At 34.2% G+C, this 22,527-nt stretch overlaps 2 protein-coding genes and 1 long non-coding RNA gene across 7 annotated transcripts in view; all 3 read right to left on the reverse strand.

The window, feature by feature from the left end:
* Nucleotides 1–17,583, reverse strand: part of LOC126381602 (uncharacterized) — a 119,013-nt gene extending 101,430 nt beyond the window's left edge. For 4 of the 5 annotated variants that reach the window (XR_007568887.1, XR_007568886.1, XR_007568888.1 and 1 more), the window contains exons 1-3: nt 17,451–17,583; nt 17,229–17,363; nt 17,009–17,143 (exon numbers count right to left, since the gene is read on the reverse strand). Coding sequence is in view for 1 of the 5 variants with exons in the window: in XM_050031066.1 (XP_049887023.1) it covers nt 17,009–17,143; nt 17,229–17,360 (267 nt within the window). In the remaining 4 variants the exon portion in view is untranslated. Of the gene's footprint in view, nt 1–16,021; nt 16,077–17,008; nt 17,144–17,228; nt 17,364–17,450 lie in introns of those variants that run through there. The other variant, XR_007568890.1, reaches the window with a different exon arrangement.
* Nucleotides 6,129–6,635, reverse strand: LOC126381607 (uncharacterized). The gene is made up of 3 exons (XR_007568895.1): nt 6,581–6,635; nt 6,385–6,482; nt 6,129–6,295 (listed from the first exon to the last, which is right to left on the reverse strand). It is a non-coding gene; the product is annotated as an uncharacterized LOC126381607 (long non-coding RNA).
* LOC126381601 (uncharacterized) lies at nt 11,015–12,913 on the reverse strand. Its single transcript, XM_050031065.1, has 3 exons — nt 12,702–12,913; nt 12,289–12,354; nt 11,015–11,875 (listed from the first exon to the last, which is right to left on the reverse strand). Exons 1-3 carry the CDS (start codon nt 12,911–12,913, stop codon nt 11,542–11,544), a joined length of 612 nt encoding a protein of 203 aa, XP_049887022.1. The 3' UTR covers nt 11,015–11,541.
* Nucleotides 17,584–22,527: the final 4,944 nt, after the last annotated feature.

Genomic DNA, 22,527 nt, shown 5'->3' on the forward strand with positions numbered 1-22,527 from the left:
ATGTCAATAAATGGATGTATATATCAAATTACACCAGGTCTAAAAGAGTTACTATTCAAAAAAGTTCCTGATTTAAGCCTAATATCTGAAAACGATAAATCATATTATAAACAAATGTTAATAGACACAAACGCTCATCGACGAGATTATGATCCAAGAAAACCTATAAAAAGCAATAAAGGAAGGAAATATTTACAAATCATAAAACCAATGTTCAAATTAGCTCGTTCTATATCAGCAAACAGTACAGATGAGAGTGTTGCTAAAGGAGAAGGCTTACCAGTATTAAAAAAAATAAATAAAAATGTTGATTACATTTATTGGGATGATCCTAACGAATTAGTTGAGCGATTAAAATTATTAGTAGCTTCGCGAGAAGCTGGCAACACAGGATTGGATAATGAAATGATTTCCATAATAGAAGAATTGACAGAACGGGGAATTATCACCCAAAATAAAATATTAAGTGACAAAATATACCATTTTAGCAAGAATAAATAAATAGAGAAACACATGATTATTGTTTTAATTATAAACCAACCTTTCGTTAATTCAGACTATTAAAATGAATATTGATAAATTCGGCCACCACGTACATAAAAGGATGCGTTTATCCGACGTATTAAATTTTAGCGAAGAATCAGTACTTAAAGTAGAACACGGAGAAATCAATTTACATTTGAATAGAATGAGAGGTGTGAAGACTCCAACAGAATCCGATGATGTAGTGAATAAAGAATATGTTGATAAAATTACAACTAAATCTTACACAAAGACAGATGTAGACTTACTGATAAGTGCTTGTAGAAGCAGCATTCTAAAAGACGTTGATTCAAAGTTAAAAACTTTAAAAGCAGAGTTACCGGACGTTTTTGATCAGTATTTGAGGAAAAAATATAGCGAAAAGGTGAAACAACAAAATGATTAAAGAACAAGTTGTAAATGAAATTCACAGACCGGCACGAAGAAATTTTATTCGCCGTTCTGTAATATTAAAAGGAATTGATGATCTATGGCAAGCTGATTTAATTGATTTAAAACATTTAAAGAATTATAATAGGGGTCATAATTACATATTAGTTGTTATAGACTGTTTTTCAAAGTACACGTGGGTAATACCGCTTAAAACGAAGAATAAGGAAGAGGTGACTCGTGCTTTTGAGACAATAGTCAAGCATTCTTATCGAAAGCCTATCAACTTGCAAACTGACCAAGGAACAGAATTTTATAACACCATTTTTCAAAATTTAATGAAATCTTTATCTGTTAACCATTATTCAACATACTCTACTAAAAAAGCTTCTATTGTGGAAAGAGTTATAAGGACATTGAAAACCAAACTATACAAACTTTTCAGTCTTAATGGCAATTACAAGTGGGTAGGAATACCGTTAAATAAAATCGTGTGTACCTACAACAATACTAAACACCGTACTACACAGTTCAAACCAATCGACATCAATTATGAAAATGAACCAATCATAAAAAATAATATAATGAAAATCGGAAAAAATAAATTAGAAAAAAATGGTCATAAATTTAAAGTTGGTGACTACGTTCGTATAAGCAAATATAAAAGTAGTTTTAGCAAAGGATATACACCTAACTGGTCTACAGAGATATTTCGTATTAAAAAATGTGTAAATACGAAGCCAGTCACTTATCAAATTGAAGATCAAAAAAGTAACGAAATATTGGGAGGCTTTTATGAACACGAATTACAAAAAACTGCTTATCCTGATGTATATTTGATTGAAAAAGTTATTAAGAAAAGAGGAAATCAACTATATGTGAAATGGTTAGGTTTATCACAGGAAGAGAATAGTTGGGTTAACAAAAAAGAGATTGTTCAATAAATAGAACAGTTATCTCTATCTATTTTCATTATGTTTGTACCCATGCAAGGAGGAGGACTAATAAATAGTTTAATAAATAATTTACCGTTTGAGTTACACCTACCAGGTTACAACTATTGCGGACCCGGGACTAGGTTAAAAGAACGATTATTGCGAGGTGATATAGGTGTTAATGAACTTGACGAAGCCTGCAAACGCCACGACATAGCATACTCGAATTATAGTGATTTACATAATCGTCATCAAGCAGATTTACAACTTTTAAATATGGCTAAAGCACGACTCAAAGCAAAAAACGCTGGGAAGGGTGAAAAACTCGCATCATGGCTGGTCAGTAAAGTTATGAAAACAAAATTAAAAACGGGATCTGGTATCACAAGTTTTAAAGGTTTAGTTTCTCGAATAAAGTCACACATCAAGAAACTGAAACCTAAAGATAATAAGTCAGTGGTAAAATATGCATATTTAGCTGCAAAAAAAATCTTTAAAAATCATAAACATAAAATTCGTTTACCACGTGTTATACCTATACCGAAAACAGGAGGAATTTTACCATTAATTCCAATATTTGCTGGCTTATCAGCCTTAGGCGCTTTAGCAGGCGGTGCAGCTGGTGTTGCTAAAACTGTAAATGACTATAAAACCGCTCAACAGAACTTGCGTGAAACAGAACGTCATAATAAGGTGATGGAATCGGTTGCAATCGGTAAAGGTTTATACATGAAACCTTACAAGAAAGGAAACGGATTATTCATAAAATGTACCAAATCTTGATGAAAGAGCTACCTAATCGAGCATTAACAAATATTGATATTATGAAGTATGCCAAAAATATTCCTTATTTTCGTGCTGTTTATATGAAAGATAGGTTGCCTAAAATGCCAAAAAAAATTGAATGTGGAATTATTAATTTAGACAATTCAGAAAATGAAGGAACTCACTGGGTTGCTTATGTAAAAATAAATAAATATTGTGAATATTTCAATAGCTATGGGGATCTTAAGCCTCCACTAGAACTAATAAAGTATTTAAAGAAATGTAACATATATTATAATTACAATAGATATCAGAATTTCAATAGTGTAAATTGTGGTCATTTGTGTTTGGCATATTTAGTTGACTTTTGGAATAAATATATATAACATGGAACATTGTTTTATTTTATGTTAATAGTAAAATGTCCTTCACACTGTCAATTACTGGTAACTCATCAGCTTTATCGACTTATTATTCACCTGCAATACAGCTAGACGGTGAATATGAGTGCGCTTTGTTGTATTTATCTACATTTAATTCGATTCCTAATATCGATAAAAGAAACAACCGATTTATATATGGTGATAATGAATTAATTGAAATACCTGAAGGAGCATACGAGCTACAAGACATAAATGATTACTTGAAGGAGAAAATAAAAGCATCTGCCTTTAATCTGCAGTGTAATAATAATACTCTACAAACCTCAATTTTTTGTACAAAAGATATACATTTTGATAAAGAAAATTCGATTGGTAAGTTGCTAGGATTTGGAGCACACGTTCTAAAAGCAAATATAATGCACACCTCTAAACACCCAGTCGACATTCTGTCAACAACGGTGGTAAGAGTTGAATGTGATTTAGTAAGCGGATCATATATTAATGGAGAACCTAGTCACATTATACATGAATTTGCTCTTAATGTGCCTCCTGGATACAGAATAGTAGAAGTTCCTAAAAACATTATTTATTTCCCCGTCAACCAAAAAAGTATCAGCTGCATACATATAAAATTATTAGATACTTCCAACAATCCTATCAACTTACGTGGTGAAGAAGTACAGCTGTATTTACATCTCAAGAAAAAATGATCGACTATAATAAATACACTACACAACAAACTAAAAACATCAGTCATCGCCGAACTATCTGCAAAGATACAGCCAAGAAGAAGGCAAAGTTAACTAAAGAAAACAAGGACTTTTTAAAAGCAATTGGGTTGTTAAAATGAATATTTTAGACATTTCTTCAAAGCCTGCTTACGACAACACAATAGATGGTGTCGAATACCATTCCTACAAACCATATATAACAAGTTTCAACAGGAATGATGAAATTCGAATACCTATAAACCAGCAAGATTTATGTATTTTACCATCAGCAAGCACTTTGTATTTGGAAGGGGTTGTAAACGTCCTGAAGCCTGGCACACCAGAACCGATATCGGCATCAAGTATTGAATTTACAAACAATGCTTTACTGTACTTATTCCAAGATATTAGGTATGAACTCAATGGAGTAGAGATCGATAGAGTTAAAAACGCGGGAATTACAACTACAATTAAAGCTTTACTATCTATGAATCAAAGCGATTCACGTGTGTCTAAAGTATGGGGCTGGGATATTAATGGTACTAAAAATGTAAACAATGGACGTTTTTCAGTTTCCATTCCTCTTACTCATATTCTTGGCTTCGCGGAAGATTATAAAAAAGTAATTATTAACTGTAAACATGAACTAATTCTGTTGCGAAGTAATACGAATCTCAACGCAGTGAAACTTAATACGGGTGAATACGTTGAAAATGTTCACATTGATAAAATAGTATGGCGTGTCCCTCATGTAAAAGTTTCTGATATAGAAAGGATTAATTTATTGAAACTCTTGGAAAAAGATCGTGGAATTCAATTAGTATTTAGGAATTGGGATTTGTACGAATATCCTTTACTTCCACAGACTACAAAGCATACCTGGTCTATAAAAACGTCTTCTCAAATTGAAAAACCAAGATATGTAATTATAGGATTGCAAACGAAAAGAAAAAATAATGCAAATGCAGATATGTCTAGATTTGACCACTGTTACTTGCGTGACGCTAAAGTCTACCTCAATTCTACTTACTTTCCGTACGAAAATATAAATGTTGATTTTGCCGGTTATAAAATTGCTTTATTATATGAACAATATGTGAGATTCCAACAGTCTTATTACGGACGGCGAGCAGATCCTTTGCTAAGTGCTAAAGAGTTTAAAGAGATAGCTCCTCTCTTCGTCATTGACTGCTCACGCCAAGTCGACAATCTAAAAACAGGATCCGTGGACGTTCGGGTTGAGATAGAAAGTGACGAAATTATACCTGACGGAACATCTGCTTATTGCCTCATATTAAACGATAGTATCATTGAATACAAGCCTTTGAGTAATATAGTAAAAAAACTATCATGAACGACATTGTGATCGTCGATCTTTTGGGGTTTAAAGTTAAGAACGATTTTATTGTGAAGGAATTGGCTATAGCATATGCTGAATATACAGTAATGTTTTTAGTTAAACCCCCTAATCCTTTTAATTATTTAACAAAACAAGAAAAAAAACAAGTACGATGGCTAGAGGCAAATCATGGGATTTACTGGAGTGAAGGTTTCATTGACTACCGTGAATTTAAACGTATAATTGTACCATATTTGAATAACAGAAAAATAATTACTAAGGGCTTAGAAAAAGTGAAATGGATTAATGAATTGTGTCCTACGTGCACGGTAATAGATATTGGTTCTAAAGGATGTCCTAATTTTATGAAACTGTGTGATATCTATGATAAAAATAATTCTATGACATGTGTAAATCATTCAAAAAAGTGTGCTATAAAAAGTGTGGTATGTGTAAAAAAATGGTATTTCGAAAATAATATGTACTTATTTGATTTATTTAAATAAAAAGTAAAATATTGATTTATGATTTTGTTTCATTTAACGGTTTTCTAGTAAAACAACGAAATTTGAAAAACACATTTTATTTATTAAGTTCATAAAACTGTTTAAAGTACAATAGATAAAAAAATATATTTTGAAATAACAGTTACCATATTAACTATTTCTACTATATACATTAAATGTTTCCATAGCTTGTAGTACTCTGACATTAGTCAGAGACTTTATTTGCGATGGAATTTACTGTGTTGTGAATACACGAAAATGCGATTCCAACATATTTATGAAATAATCGCATGTTACATATAAATACAAGTACTGTAATTACACAATGTCTTTGAAATATTGTTAATTAATTTTTCAGTCTGTACCAATATATCATCATAACTATCTTTTACCATATATTGGGCTTTCACTAAAACATCACTTTTTTCTTGATTTTCACTTGTATTTGAAGCACCTAAATCCACTATGCTGATTTTAATTAACTTGGTGGCTTTCTCCGCGTTCCGATTTTGCACAAATGAAGATGACTGCTTCCATTTTCCGCATTTAACTTTAGATTTTAGATTATCTTCCTCTTCTTCTTCTTATCACTTTTCAGCTTTTGACTCTTGTTATCATGAGGCGCCGTCGATTTTGTGGTAGTCGCTTGAACAGGATACCTTTCATCGAAGTCAGCAAGCGGATCTTGCGCGTAAGGGTAGAATAAATCATCTTCGTTAACGTTTGTTAAATTATTCGACATGTTCTGAAACAATAAAACGTATCACATTAATTTATGTATAAAATAAAATACAAACATTTGATTTTATTTATAAAATAAACCACAGTACTTACCAAAGTACTTAGCAGGCACCGCTTTTAGTGCTACACCTTCGAAATTATGATGATGATTTTTAACCGTCAACGGTGTCTACGTCTTTCTCCACGAGTAACTGAAAATACAATGACAGATTAGACTATACCCCTCAACACATATAAAATAAAGTAATAGGTAGTTTATGCACACAATAACACAATAAACGAATATTACCTGTTCATACTTATTTAAGCTACAAGTTTCAACTTGTTCACCCAGCTCCTTTGACTTCAGGTAACATGAGTACAGCGCGGATGCCAGCACTCGATCTTCTTTATCATGCGCGCCGTATATACTTCTCACAAGAGTTTTTTCTTTGATCTTATCTCCATCTCGGCGAAGACGATGAATTTGTATTGATACTGTAAATTTTGGGACTTCATCCCCCACTATAGCGAGAAAACTCATTTTCGGCATGGACGCGGACATTTTCGAAGGTGTTGCACTAACGAGAAGCGAAATAGAAATGAAATAAATTATGATGCAACGTCGCGGTCGCCGCGTTGCCCCGCACATATGCGCCTTCTCATGTTACCGCACGTGCACACTCAAAATCGCTTAGGTTTTCATTGTCGCGTTGTATTTCACGTTAACAAGTTTAAACATGAAAAATGGAGACTAGCGATTATAATTAAAGGAAGTATTTATCTAAGTACTTATTTCATCACACTAATGTTATAAATGCGAAACCCCTAAAGAGCTGAACGGATGAAATTTGGTAGCTAGATATATCACATAGCTACCGCATTAACGCAAAGGCTACTTTTTATCCTATAAATTTTGAATCTACGGTGATTAATTTCAATGATTGTGCAAGACAATATAGTATACTTAGGTATCCAACATGTCGGTACTCGTTGAAACAGTAAGACCTTCGCCACACTTGGCGGAAATTCCGACGCCGAACTTCCGTTGCGGTAAATAACCTGCCTGTGTGTGCCTGCTATTTGTAATTTTTATACAAATATTTGTATCGGCGTTCCGTTGCGGAAGATCCACGACTTAATTTCCATCAAGTGTGACGAAGGTCTAAGTTACCTGTCTGGTGATTTGGTAGGTATGAATAAATGAAACTATTATGTATATCATATTCTTATTTATTTTCTCCACTGCTGCTAACTTTTTATATAACAATCGTCATCATCTTATATTATATTTTTATGTTTATAGGTACCTACTTACAACATAAAGTATACTAACCTAAGTATTTACAAACAAAGAGTTCTAAGGATGATTCTTTCAGGGGTAATTGTTACATAGGTATTTTTACTTTTCTCTCTTAAAAACGAGCTTGCAATCTTCGAATAGATTATGAATCTGCTACATAAACGACTACAATTCCTCCCACTGCGAAGAACAATTGACCTTGAAAGAATCACCTTAAGCAGTACAGCCAAAAATTGATTTATGACCCCAAGCAAGGGTAGTCACTTTATCAGATTCTAACAATCGCTTATCATCGTTGCTAGAAAGAGCTATTTTATTTACTTTTTGAGTGAAAATTTCATGTTTAATTGATTTAAATAGAACATTTTTTTTGTAAACAACATCACCATTGTATAACACATGTTTATAGTCTGATACGCTCAAACCATTAATTACATTTTTTTTGGTACCCTTCGCCTTTTTTATTGTTTTGTTTAAGGTTTTAATACAGTAAAGCTTTGACCTTAATCCTACAAACTCTCTAATTATTTGTCCACCCATTTCGTCCTTGAATAAACCAGGAATCTTTTTATTAACAATAGGTAAACCAAATTCATTTTTTGGGTTGTAATTGCTTGTGTCAAAATATTTTAAGAAGTTAGTCTTCAAATCTTGGTAAATGTCATCTGTATGCACATTATATACGAAGCTATCAGTATCGGTATAGCACAACTTAATGCGGTTTCCATAAAATGGTTTTATTTTTGAGTAATGGAAATCGTACATATGACTTTTTGAGAGTTCAAGTACAGCAAAACCAATATAAATTGGTTTGTCAAGCACAATCTGTGAATGTTTCATCTGTATAGCTACCAAATTCTCAGAGAATATTGAAGCACTATGGAAATTGGGACTTGCTATTAAGGTCTCTGCGCCAGTACATTTTTTAGTTAGATTATTTTTGTCTGACCACTTATTAACCAATCGTACATCTACTCGTTGTTCTGTGTTCTCCAAAGTTTTTCCAAATATGCTGTTGTTTAATAATTTAAAAAAATCTTGTTCAAAAGTAGACTGTGCTTTCTGGCGAAGTTGGGTGTTGAGATCTATGTATTTTTTTAAAAAGTTACTTTGATTAAATGTTATAGCTCTATGAATCTTTTTCAACACCAAGCCATGTTCTAAGCATTTTTTTAGATGTACGTAATGAATAACATAATTGTATTTATCATACAAATTAGGTATTAATTTTTTCGATTTTCCTCTGGGTGAAATAATTTTTTCAGGACAAAATGGAAAATCATTATGTTCATCATGTAAATGTGAAGGGTACGATAAGTCCACCTCAAGAATAAAACCATTTTCAGAGTCATCCATAATATTTAAAATATTCGACTCTAAAGTTTTTAATTCAGAATCGTTCACAAATCTGAAGTTTGAATGTGGTAATGTTTGGCACATACTGTATCCATATAAATTGTTACAGTCAAAGTAAACAATATATGAACTTGGGTGAGATGGATCAAATGTTTCCAGATATTTATGATTTGCTTTAACATGTCGTTTAGAACACATGCAAACGCCACCGCGTATACCTTGCTGTATCATACGGTAAATTTCTAAATCAGTTACAAGTTCTAAACGAACGCCTGTTTTAAGGAGCATTGCATCAAATGATAGACTCGGAGCCGTAAGATAGAATGCAGGATCGAGTTGGTAATATTGTTTACATGTAAGTCGGAAATTTTCATAGATATCTGTCAACAAAAGTACATCTGTTATCAAGTACAAATCAGTATATTCACCCATATTGGTTAATGAAAATTTTAACCACACTGATTGAGCGTGCTCATAATCCTCATCTGAGATCGGTTCATTGGTAAGAGAATTGTAAAAACAGTCTTTGGGAGGCAAACACTTTTCTTTATATCGTTCCCAGTTACACATATAATCGTAAGGGTATACGCCCTTTCGAGTAAGCAAATTAAAGTGTTTTTCATCGGGATAGTAAGATTTTAAGTATCTAAATTCATCGTTTTTTAAAGTCGGGGTTAGTTTTTCTAAGCTAGTTCCCAAAAACTTAAAGGAATCTACAAATCGTATCTGAAAGCTATCGGTATCGGATATAGACACAAATTTCGTGAAAGAAATATAATTTTCTTTGGTTTTAGGTATGACCTTGATGGGTCCAGGAACTTTAGCAAGCTCCTTAATAAAAAGATGACAGTCATAACCTGAAAGATTATGAAAGAAAACAGGTAAGAATTTGGGCACTTGAAAGTTCAAATTACATTGACTGTGAGCCGCACCGCGGTATTTACCAGTTATGTGACAATGGTCTCTAACTTTATCCATAACCAATAAACGCTCGCATATGTGACAAGTTTCGGCATTTTCAAAGTTTAACGCATCACTTTCTGTAAAAACCATAGGTACACTATTACTTAATACTGCGCTTATCCTTTTTGCATCGTTGCAAATTGAATCAACAAATTTGTCAACACAATCTTGTCCTCGGTACGATGTAATGTGATTATATCGTTCATCTACAGTACAAACAAGATGATAAGCAAAAGCTACGGGCACGTGCTGCTGATGAGTCACTGTGCTTGACTTGATAGGATCATTTTCACAAGTCTCGTAGGGTACGAGCATTGACTCAAAATCTGCATAAACAACAAAAGGAACATTTTGTTTTCTGTTATAATTTTTGAACTCTATAAATGACCCTTTTGGGGGTAATTTAGTAGCTACACCTCCACAACTATGAGAACTTAACTGATCGGTCGAGTTGAAAAATAACAAACAATGTTCGCAAAAATACAACTTACCATGATGTTTAGAAATTTGACTTCTAACTAGTCGCGGTAAATCCTTGATTAAACAGTAATGTGACATATTACCTTCCTGTAGGTACAGTAGATGAATTACTTTTTTATTTAATGGTTCAGATTTGTAAAGAGGGCCGATAACTGTATTATTATCTTTTAAACCGTAAACAAAAATACATATTTGAGGGTTGTTAATTTCAAATTTAGCTATGTCTGAAAAAGTAACTGGAAACGATATATCCTCTACATTTAAAACGTCTTTGAAATTAGGATATGACGATACTCTATCAGGATGAGATTTAACTGGGTATAAAGCAGCTGTAACTGACCACAAAAAGCAAAAACTGTCTTCGTTTTTTATGTTTACACACGCTTTTCTGGCTTTGATTGGTGCAGGCAAATCAATGTGACCTGACCCTCTTAATGGTTGATATTTATTAATATTCAATTCTAAATGGGAATTATGTAAGAAGGTCCAACCACTATCACGTTCTTGAAATTCACATTTTTTTCTCATCAAACTAATTTTCACTTTGTTCATTAAACTATCAAAGTCATAATTTTTATAGAGAGTATAATTTTTAGTTCCAAAAGACTTTATTTCCTGAGAATCATTTTTTACTAAAAGAAAAACAGCAAAATGTTCAAAATTGAGTTTTATACAGTCATTTTCCTTGAGAGACAAATCAATTAATGTTTTGATTTTATTTTTTATATCATCAAGAAACCGATCTAAAGAATTATGACCATCCAAATCTGGTGATAATATTCTGTATGAAGCTATTCGGTTGCGAAATGCGGACTCAATTAATTCAATCCCGTCGCTAAAAGGAGAAATATTTTTATTTTTATGGTTAGTGCTTCGTAAATGCCCCATCCAATGAACACGATCTACAGAGACTTTACAAACTGTACAAAACACCATTTTTGATAAGTATACTTTAAATATACAAAGAAAATGCCTCGCCTTTCATACGCTAACGACATAAAATTGCAATATACACAATGAATGTATGATTTACAATTATAATTTCATAGGTATTTGGTTGAAAATTCAGTGGAAAAAACTACTAAGTATCTTAAAGTGAAGTTATATCAATGAACAGCAGCAGTGAGAGAAAAGGTTGTAATAAGTACCTGAGTAGTAGGTACTTATTACTATTCGCTTATGAAGACGGGCTCACAATCTTCAAATAAATTATGAATCCGCTGCATAAACGATTGCATTTTCTCCCACTGCGGAGTCCCCCGATCTAACTTTACTTTAAGAGTAACTTCAGCCTCTTTCCACCGCTGATCTGGTTTAGAGGCAACAGCTTTCTCGGTGTTATACACCCGGAACTCTATATAGTACTCGCCAGACTGGTTGACGAGCTCCCGGCGCACTCGACCGTTGGGGACGCGGCTGGTCAAATAAGTCTGCAGCACTGCAGACTTCGACGTCCCCGAAGTTGCTCCCGTCTCAAACCCGAAGAGTCCTCCAGGGCCAGTACTGGAAACCGAAAAATACGAATAAGTAATAATTTATATAGGTTTAAAGGAACAAAGGAATAGCTGCACAAACGTCTCCGTCACCTTATTTTGAACTATGTTCATCATAATGATATTGTTCGTAATGTGTATAATGAATTATGGAGTGTAATAAAGATATCTACACAATTATTGAACCAGCTGTCCGCCCCGGCGTCGCACGGGTGCTCGGGTGAACAAAATACATAGGTATACGAGTAGCCTATGTTCATCAGAAATAATGTAAGATTCTAATGGTGAAAGAATTTTTCAAATCGATCCAGTAAGTTTCGGAGTCCATTCGATCCAATTACACAATTTGACAATCAAATCTTTCCTATTTATAAAATTAATAATGTAGACAAAATATGTAGAAAATTAGGTTTTGTTACATACCTCGATGAATACGTTGCGGTCGCGCCTGCCTCGTCGTTGGCGCTCGAACGCGACTTCTTTTTAGAACTGTAACAATAATGTTTATATTGAAACGATGCAAGTGTTACCGCCGTGCGCTACGATTTCCAATTAGAACGCTCATTATACCCATTACATTATTTTTATATTACTTTTGTTACTATTAATCAAGATACATAACATAACATATAATTATGCATGTATGTCAAAAGGGTAGAGATAGGGGATATGTAAGTTGTATTTGCAAATAGCGTAAAATTATCTCGAATAAAATAAAAGTAAAGTGATAGATATTAAAGTACCTATTTAATGTTCCACTGATGGGCACGACTGTCTCACTATTAACTTCTCTCAAAAGCACACAAGATTAAAGATAATCATATTATTAATCTTACCTAGTAGGCGTTGGGGTCGACTCCGCCGGCTTCCTCTTGCTCGCAGGCTTCTTTTTCAACACTTTTAGCGCAGACGTAGGCGCCAGCGGCAGTTGGGAGTCCGAACCGGATGAATATTCGTAGTTAGACCTGAAAATTAAGAAATCGGTTAGGTACATGGTATTTAAAATGTTGTGTAAATTTATTATGTAAAAAACTCCAACATAATACATAAACTAAAAGTAAATGTAAATACTTACTAACATTTTAACAAACTTTCTTGAAGAAAAGCACTGAAGATGAAAATAACACGGATGAGGATACCACAATTGTGGACAATTGGGAATCGATCAAAGGAATGAGTAAAGTTTAATGATTTTTCCTATTTTATAGAAAAACAATACAAATCCGTGCAAAACTGAATTATGCAAAATAAAACCTTAAATGCAAGACAATAACGGATTATGCATTGCATATTTCAAATTTTTGCATTTTGGACGCGTAGTCATCGCTAAAATGCTTAGTTGCTATTCTCACGAACAAACGAGTTAGTCGCAACACTTTGTAAAATGATACACCGCATATTCATATTAATTAGGTATTTATTACACAGACGTAAACTTACACCTATTTCCGATGACGCAGTACGACGATGGCTCAGTGGTTAAGAGTTTGATGTTCAATGTAGGTATATGTTACAAGTTCGATTCTCTACATACATTTTTTTTCTGACTAAATTATGTACATTGAATATAAACGATAATCTTACGAAGAGGAATATCATGAATATACCTGCATACTGGTTGTGATGATTATATAATCACGATCTAGTTGTACATTAGGTAGGTACCTAAGTTGTAATGAACAAGGAGTGCAACGTTTCAATACTGATATTTTAAATAATATTAACCTTATTTCAACCTGCTTTGAATCGAACAATAAGTCGAACGTTATAATCACCATCATCATTACAGTTGAACAAAAACATAACAATATTTGAGTAAACGCAAAGCATTGATTCTGCATGATGAATCAAAAGTGAAAACTTGTTCACCTTCTTCATAATGTATTGTAGGTAAACCTGTACCCTGCAATAAAAATAATTTATCAAGCGAAGTCAGTAACTGAAACTAGTTGTTTATTAAAAAGTTTCCCACGAGTCAGAGGATACCTGATTGATATAATATATGGTATAGTATAGCCCACATTCCTCAATGCATACGAGGCACAATCTGTGTAATGTAATTCAGTATAGATTTTTGCCTTGACCGGGCATGACAAGTGAGCTAGAGAGTGATTTTGATTCTTTTATAAATAGTTAAATTAATTGATCACACTATTAGGAAAAAGCTTCCGCTATGGGAATTATATCATGTAAGTCAAATTCATTATGTTATTACAATTTGCTGTCCTTGAATCTAATTACGACTCACGCCAATTTGGACAGAATTTCTGACACCCATGTGGTAATTTTTGGGTCACACATTGTATCGTCACTTTTATGTCTAATTCTAGAGATCGTTGAGCCAATCTGGCATTGAATGACAGAATCGAAGCTGTTCTTGAATTTAATGACGACTCGCGCCAATCTGGATAGAATTTCTAACACCCATGTGGTAATTTTTGGGTCACACATTGTATCGTCATTTTTATGTCTAATTCTAGAGATCGTTGAGCCAATATGGCATTGAATGACAGGACCGAAGCGGTTCTTGAATTTAATGACGACTCGCGCCAATCTGGATAGAATTTCTAACACCCATGTGGTAATTTTTGGGTCACACATTGTATCGTCACTTTTATGTCTAATTCTAGAGATCGTTGAGCCAATCTGGTATTGAATGACAGGTTCGAAGCTGATCTTGAATTCAATGACGACTCGCGCCAATCTGGATAGAATGTCTGACATCCTTGTGGTAATTTTTGGGTCACACATTGTATCGTCACTTTATATCATAATTCTAGAGATCGTTGAGCCAATCTGGTATTGAATGACAGGACCGAAGCTGTTCTTGAATTCAATGACGACTCGCGCCAATCTGGATAGAATTTCTGATATTTTCGTATGGTACTTTGTGGGTCTCAAATTATATTATCACTTTAAGTATATCATAATTCTAGAGATCGTTGAGCCAAGCTGGTATTGAATGACAGGACCGAAGCTGTTCCTGAATTCAATGACGACTCGCGCCAATCTGGATAGAATTTCTGATATTTTCGTATGGCACTTTGTGAGTCTCAATTATATTATCACTTTATGTCATAATTCTAGAGTTCGTTGAGCCAATCTGGTATTAAATGACAGGACCGAAGCTGTTCTTGAATTCAATGACGACTCGCGCCAATCTGGATAGAATTTCTGATATTTTCGTATGGCACTTTGTGAGTCTCAATTATATTATCACTTTATGTCATAATTCTAGAGATCGTTGAGCCAATCTGGTATTAAATGACAGGACCGAAGCTGTTCTTGAATTCAATGACGACTCGCGCCAATCTGGATAGAATTTCTGATATTTTCGTATGGTACTTTGTGAGTCTCAAATTATATTATCACTTTATGTCATAATTCTGGAGATCGTTGAGCCAATCTGGTATTGGATGACAGGACAGCAAATTGTATAGAGACATGAAGCAATCTGCTAATGAATTTGACTTACAGGAAAAAACTTGATTCGAACACGGACAGACCAAAATAATTTTCTAAGTGATATTATACTTGTGATATTAAATACAGTGATATGAAATCCCATGATGACTCGAGCTATACTGGTGAGTGTTGTAGTTGCTAACCGATTGATCGTAATATTAAGAACCATCGATGTTATTGGGTATTTCTAGACCATCGAAGTGAAGGGATTCGCGAAAATGTTCTTGGGCATTCTAGACCATCGAAGTGAAGGGATCCGCGAGAGCGCGCGCGATAGCGCGTTGGCGCTCGAGCGATCCGACTGAACGAAGATGGTCTAGAATGCCCAAGAACATTTTCGCGAATCCCTTCACTTCGATGGTCTAGAATGCCCAATAACATACTACTATCCTTTTCTTAGTCGATAGCGATACGTTTTTGCCAAAGTGGTCGTGGTCGTCATGTAACGTACCTAGATTCTTGTCACTATCACTATTGATTGCTGGCTGTCACACTGCTGCATTCATTGAAGAAGCTACCGACATCAGGCTTGGTTGATATAATACTATTGTATTAATAATCTCCTACGCAGTTTTTTGCCTTCTGCATTTCCTATAAATAAAATACATATTAAATATTATATATAATTTCTTTTCCTTGGTCGATAGCGATACGTCTTTGTCAAAATAGTCGTGGTCGTCATGTAACGTACCTCGATATCTTGTAACTTTTGATTGCTGGCTGTCACACTGCTGCGTGCATTGAAGAACTTTCATGATTTTTTTTTAGTTATTTTAAATTATTTTCAATTCTATACTTTTGCGATGAAAAATTTCACTTGATATTAACTCAGAATAATCAGGTGAATCATCCCCCTCTGTATTCGGTACGATGTCACTTACACCCCGCACAAGTACATACTGTAGCCATACAAGTAAGTAAGGGTGTTAGTGACACCGTAACAAATACTGAGGAGGATGATTCAGACCATAATTCTGAGTTGAAATCAAGTGGAATTTTCAGTCGGAAAATTCATGAAAATTTTTGTTTTTTTTTAAGTTATTTTCTGTTCCATACTTTTGCGACGGAAAATTCCACTTGATATCATCTCATAATCATGGTTTCAATCATCCCTCAAAGTTTTCGTTACGATGTCACTAACACCCTGTATATTACATTTTTTTTTCCTTAGTCTATAGCGATACGTTTATGTCAAAGTGGTCGTGATCGTCATGTAACGTACCTCGACATCTTGTTACTTTTGATTGCTGGCTGTCACACTGCTGCATTCTTTGAATGAGCGGCCAACATCAGGCTTTGTTTATATAATACTATTGTATTAATGATCTCCTACGCAGTTTTTTGCCTTCTGCATTTCCTGTAAATAAAATATATAATTAAATATTATATGTAATTTATTTTCCTTAGTCGATAGCAATACGTTTTTGCCAAAATAGTTGTGGTCGTCATGTAACGTACCTCGATATCTTGTTACTTTTGATTGCTGGCTGTCACACTGCTGCATTCATTGAAAGAGATGGCAACATCAGGTTTGGTTTATATAATACTTTTGTATTAATGATCTCCTACGCAGTTTTTTGCTTTCTGCATTTCCTGTAAATAAAATATATAATTTATTTTCCTTAGTCTATAGCGATACGTTTTTTGCCAAAATAGTCGTGGTCGTCATGAAACGTACCTCGATATCTTGTAACTTTTGATTGTTGGCTGTCACACTGCTGCATTCATTGAAGGGGCTGCTGACTTCAGGCTTGGTCGATTTTATTCTATTGCAATCATAAACTCCTACACAGTTTATTGCCATCTGCATTTCCTGTAAATAAAATATATATATATTTTTTCCTTAGTCTATAGCGATACGTTTTTGCCAAAATAGTCGTGGTCGTCATGAAACGTACCTCGATATCTTGTAACTTTTGATTGCTGGCTGTCACACTGCTGCATTCATTGAAGGGGCTGCTGACTTCAGGCTTGGTCGATTTTATTCTATTGCAATCATGAACTCCTACACAGTTTATTGCCATCTGCATTTCCTGTAAATAAAATATATATTTTTTTTTTTTCCTTAGTCTATAGCGATACGTTTTTGCCAAAGTGGTCGTGATCGTCATTTAACGTACCTCGATATCTTGTTACTTTTGATTGCTAGCTGTCACACTGCTGCATTCATTGAAATAGCGGCCAACATCAGGCTTGGTAGTACTATTGTATTAAAATCTCCTACGCAGTTTTTAGCATTGTGCATTTCCTGTTAAAAAAAATAATGTTAATTTATATATATTAACTTTTATTTATAAATATATACATATATATATTAGGTGATTTCCAAACTACCCAGGAGGTACACCCAGTAGCTCGCTTTTTTTCATGTGGTTCTCCCGCTAATCGAGGCCGCATCCACCTACTTATATGAGAAGTAGGTTCTATCTAATGAGTTAGCAATAGTCATTCAATAAGCAGAGAAATGTGAAAGAAAAAGCAATTTTTAGCTAAGGAATTTAAAATAAAAAGCAATTTTCAGCAATTAGCATGCAATAAGCAAAGCAATTACTCAGTAATTGTCAAACATAAGCGATTTGTATAATTTAAAGATATTATTGACAATAACAAACACGTACCGAGTTTGTTAATACTTACATTGAGTTATCATCGCTAAGTTGACCAAATTATTAGTACAGGTTATCACATTCACGAAATGAAAATATGTGTTTTTATCAATTGTAACAATGCTTGCATGACCTAACCAACCGTTGGTGTTGTGGACGCCAATCTTCAAGAGACAAGTGGACGGGTGTGAGGAAAACTGGCAAGATGAACACGTCGGTGTGGGTGCGACTGGTGCACGGGAGAGAAGTGGAGCTAGTTGGCAGATGGAATTAGGCATCACTCTCTTGCTTCAGTTAAGTTCCACTCAGATCAGGTGGGTTGTCGCATGGATGAACATCGCATGGGTTGGAGTAAATCGGAGTAGAACTGTCCATGTTGTTCCCTTCATCGTAGGCACTTCAGTGGACTGTGGATCGATCAACAATAGTTACGTGAGTTGGCTGTCAAACCGATATGACGTGCCAGCCGAATCTAGCGACCAGGTATGCAGGGGATGGAGGTATCCTGTGGAGTAATCATATCAGCAAAGGTGAAAATGTCGATTGGGAGTGAAATGGAGGGAGAAGGAGAGCTGCAGTCAGCGGTCAAGATCTTGCTGTAGATAGACTACATGCTCAGTTTACGTGTAGTTGTAACTGTTCGAAGTTAATTGAAAACGATCGATATGCAAATTCCTGTTTAATGAAACAAATAATAAATGAACAGGCAGGTGCTTTTTCGGTATTTAAACGCTAAGACCGTTGTTTGTTTATTGATCAGCAGTGGTATGATGGATTCTTGGATACTGATGAATGCTAATAAGCTAAGTATTTAAAACAAAATCACATTCAGAAGCACTAAAAACACATTAAATTAAAGAACGAAATAATACCGTATGAAATATTATTTAATATAATATAAAGGATGGAAAGAAGAAATGACAAGAATGCTATTTAGCGTGACATGGCTCTAACCAGATCCACTGGAAAACATAAAACCATGTAAAATCCTAAGTTTTTGTTTAGCTCATACACGATATTATGTTTTTTGAGGAACCGTCTCATGCGAAACAGTGTTCTATTGAAAGGTATTGTAAGAAGAAATGCAAAGAACACCATTTAGCGTGACATAGCTCTAACCAGATCCACTGGAAAACATAAAACCATGTAAAATCCTAAGTTTTTGTTTAGCTCATACACGATATTATGTTTTTTGAGGAACCGTCTCATGCGAAACAGTGTTCTATTGAAAGGTATTGTAAGAAGAAATGCAAAGAACACCATTTAGCGTGACATAGCTCTAACCAGATCCACTGGAAAACATAAAACCATGTAAAACCCTAAGTTTTTGTTTAGCTCATACACGATATTATGTTTTTTGAGGAACCGTCTCATGCGAAACAGTGTTCTATTGAAAGGTATTGTAAGAAGAAATGCAAAAAAACACCATTTAGCGTGACATAGCTCTAACCAGATCCACTGGAAAACATAAAACCATATAAAACCTAAGTTTTAGTTTAGCTCATACACGATATTATGTTTTTTGAGGAACCGTCTCATGCGAAACAGTGTTCTATTGAAAGGTATTGTAAAAAGAAATTCAAAAAACACCATTTAGCGTGACATAGCTCTAACCAGATCCACTGGAAAACATAAAACCATATAAAACCTAAGGTTTAGTTTAGCTCATAGACGATATTATGTTTTTTGAGGAACCGTCTCATGCGAAACAGTGTTCTATTGAAAAGTATTGTAAGAAAAAAAGCAAAGAACACCATTTAGCGTGACATAGCTCTAACCAGATCTACTGGAAAACATAAAACCATGTAAAATCCTAAGTTTTTGTTTAGCTCATACACGATATTATGTTTTTTGAGGAACCGTCTCATGCGAAACAGTGTTCTATTGAAAGGTATTGTAAGAAGAAATGCAAAAAACACCATTTAGCGTGACATAGCTCTAACCAGATCCACTGGAAAACATAAAACCATATAAAACCTAAGTTTTAGTTTAGCTCATACACGATATTATGTTTTTTGAGGAACCGTCTCATGCGAAACAGTGTTCTATTGAAAGTATTGTAAGAAATGCAAAGAAACACAATTAAGCTGTCATGGCTCTAACCAGATCCACTGGAAAACATAAAACCATTATAAAAACCTAAGTTTTCGTTTAGCTCATACACGATATTATGTTTTTTGAGGAACCGTCTCATGCGAAACAGTGTTATATTGAAAAAGTAAGAGAAATGCCAAGAATACATATTTAGCTGTGACCCATGGCTCTAACCAGGATCCACTGGGAAACCAAAAAACCATGTAAAACCCTAAGTTTTAATTTAGCTCATACACGATATTATGTTTTTTGAGGAACCGTCTCATGCGAAACAGTGTTCTATTGAAAAGTATTGTAAGAAGAAATGCAAAAAACACCATTTAGCGTGACATAGCTCTAACCAGATCCACTGGAAAACATAAAACCATATAAAACCTAAGTTTTAGTTTAGCTCATACACGATATTATGTTTTTTGAGGAACCGTCTCATGCGAAACAGTGTTCTATTGAAAAGTATTGTAAGAAGAAATGCAAAAAACACCATTTAGCGTGACATAGCTCTAACCAGATCCACTGGAAAACATAAAACCATATAAAACCTAAGTTTTAGTTTAGCTCATACACGATATTATGTTTTTTGAGGAACCGTCTCATGCGAAACAGTGTTCTATTGAAAAGTATTGCAAGAAGAAATGCAAAGAACACAATTTAGCGTGACATAGCTCTAACCAGATCCACTGGAAAACATAAAACCATGTAAAACCCTAAGTCTTTGTTTAGCTCATACACGATATTATGTTTTTTGAGGAACCGTCTCATGCGAAACAGTGTTCTATGTAAAAGTATTGTAAGAAGAAATGCAAAAAACACCATTTAGCGTGACATAGCTCTAACCAGATCCACTGGAAAACATAAAACCATGTAAAACCCAAGTTTTAGTTTAGCTCATACACGATATTATGTTTTTTGAGGAACCGTCTCATGCGAAACAGTGTTCTATTGAAAAGTATTGTAAGAAGAAATGCAAAAAACACCATTTAGCGTGACATGGCTCTAACCAGATCCACTGGAAAACATAAAACCATGTAAAACCCTTAGTCTTTGTTTAGCTCATACACGATATTATGTTTTTTGAGGAACCGTCTCATGCGAAACAGTGTTCTATTGAAAAGTGTTGTAAGAAGAAATGCAAAAAACACCATTTAGCATGACATAGCTCTAACCAGATCCACTGGAAAACATAAAACCATGTAAAACCCTAAGTCTTTGTTTAGCTCATACACGATATTATGTTTTTTGAGGAACCGTCTCATGCGAAACAATGTTCCATTGAAAAGTATTGTAAGAAGAAATGCAAAGAACACCATTTAGCGTGACATAGCTCTAACCAGATCCACTGGAAAACATAAAACCATGTAAAACCCTATGTTTTAGTTTAGCTCATACACGATATTATGTTTTTTGAGGAACCGTCTCATGCGAAACAGTGTTCTATTGAAAAGTATTGTAAGAAGAAATGCAAAGAACACCATTTAGCGTGACATAGCTCTAACCAGATCCACTGGAAAACATAAAACCATGTAAAACCCTAAATTTTTGTTTAGCTCATACACGATATTATGTTTTTTGAGGAACCGTCTCATGCGAAACAGTGTCCTATTGAAAAGTATTGTAAGAAGAAATGCAAAGAACACAATTTAGCGTGACATAGCTCTAACCAGATCCACTGGAAAACATAAAACCATATAAAACCTAAGTTTTAGTTTAGTTCATACACGATATTATGTTTTTTGAGGAACCGTCTCATGCGAAACAGTGTTCTATTGAAAAGTATTGTAAGAAGAAATGCAAAAAACACCATTTAGCGTGACATAGCTCTAACCAGATCCACTGGAAAACATAAAACCATATAAAACCTAAGTTTTAGTTTAGCTCATACACGATATTATGTTTTTTGAGGAACCATCTCATGCGAAACAGTGTTCTATTGAAAAGTATTGTAAGAAGAAATGCAAAAAACACCATTTAGCGTGACATAGCTCTAACCAATCCACTGGAAAACATAAAACCATGTAAAACCCTTACTTTTAGTTAAGCTCATACACGATATTATGTTTTTTGAGGAACCGTCTCATGCGAAACAGTGTTCTATTGAAAAGTATTGCAAGAATAAATACAGAAAACACCATTTAGCGTGCCATAGCTCTAACCAGATCCACTGGAAAACATAAAACCATGTAAAATCCTAAGTTTTAGTTAAACTCATACACGATATTATGTTTTTTGAGGAACCGTCTCATGCGAAACAGTGTTCTATTGAAAAGTATTGTAAGAAGAAATGCAAAAAACACCATTTAGCGTGACATAGTTCTAACCAGATCCACTGGAAAACATAAAACCTTATAAAACCTAAGTTTTTGTTTAGATCATACACGATATTATGTTTTTTGAGGAACCGTTTCATGCGAAACAGTGTTCTATTGAAAAGTATTGTAAGAAGAAATGCAAAGAACACAATTTAGCGTGACATAGCTCTAACCAGATCCACTGGAAAACA

Source organism: Pectinophora gossypiella, unplaced genomic scaffold, assembly GCF_024362695.1.
Source record: "Pectinophora gossypiella unplaced genomic scaffold, ilPecGoss1.1 Pgos_66, whole genome shotgun sequence".
NCBI lineage: Eukaryota > Metazoa > Arthropoda > Insecta > Lepidoptera > Gelechiidae > Pectinophora > Pectinophora gossypiella.

What these genes read in the sequence shown, in the direction of transcription:
- LOC126381601 (XM_050031065.1), bottom strand. Translation starts at nt 12,913, where the DNA reads ATGTATTATGTTGGAGTTTTTTACATAATAAATTTACACAACATTTTA. An exon ending in TCGACCCCAACGCCTACTAG is followed by an intron (nt 12,355 to 12,701) that starts GTAAGATTAATA and finishes TTATTGTTACAG; the next exon opens with TTCTAAAAAGAAGTCGCGTT. An exon ending in ACCGCAACGTATTCATCGAG is followed by an intron (nt 11,876 to 12,288) that starts GTATGTAACAAA and finishes TTCGGTTTCCAG; the next exon opens with TACTGGCCCTGGAGGACTCT.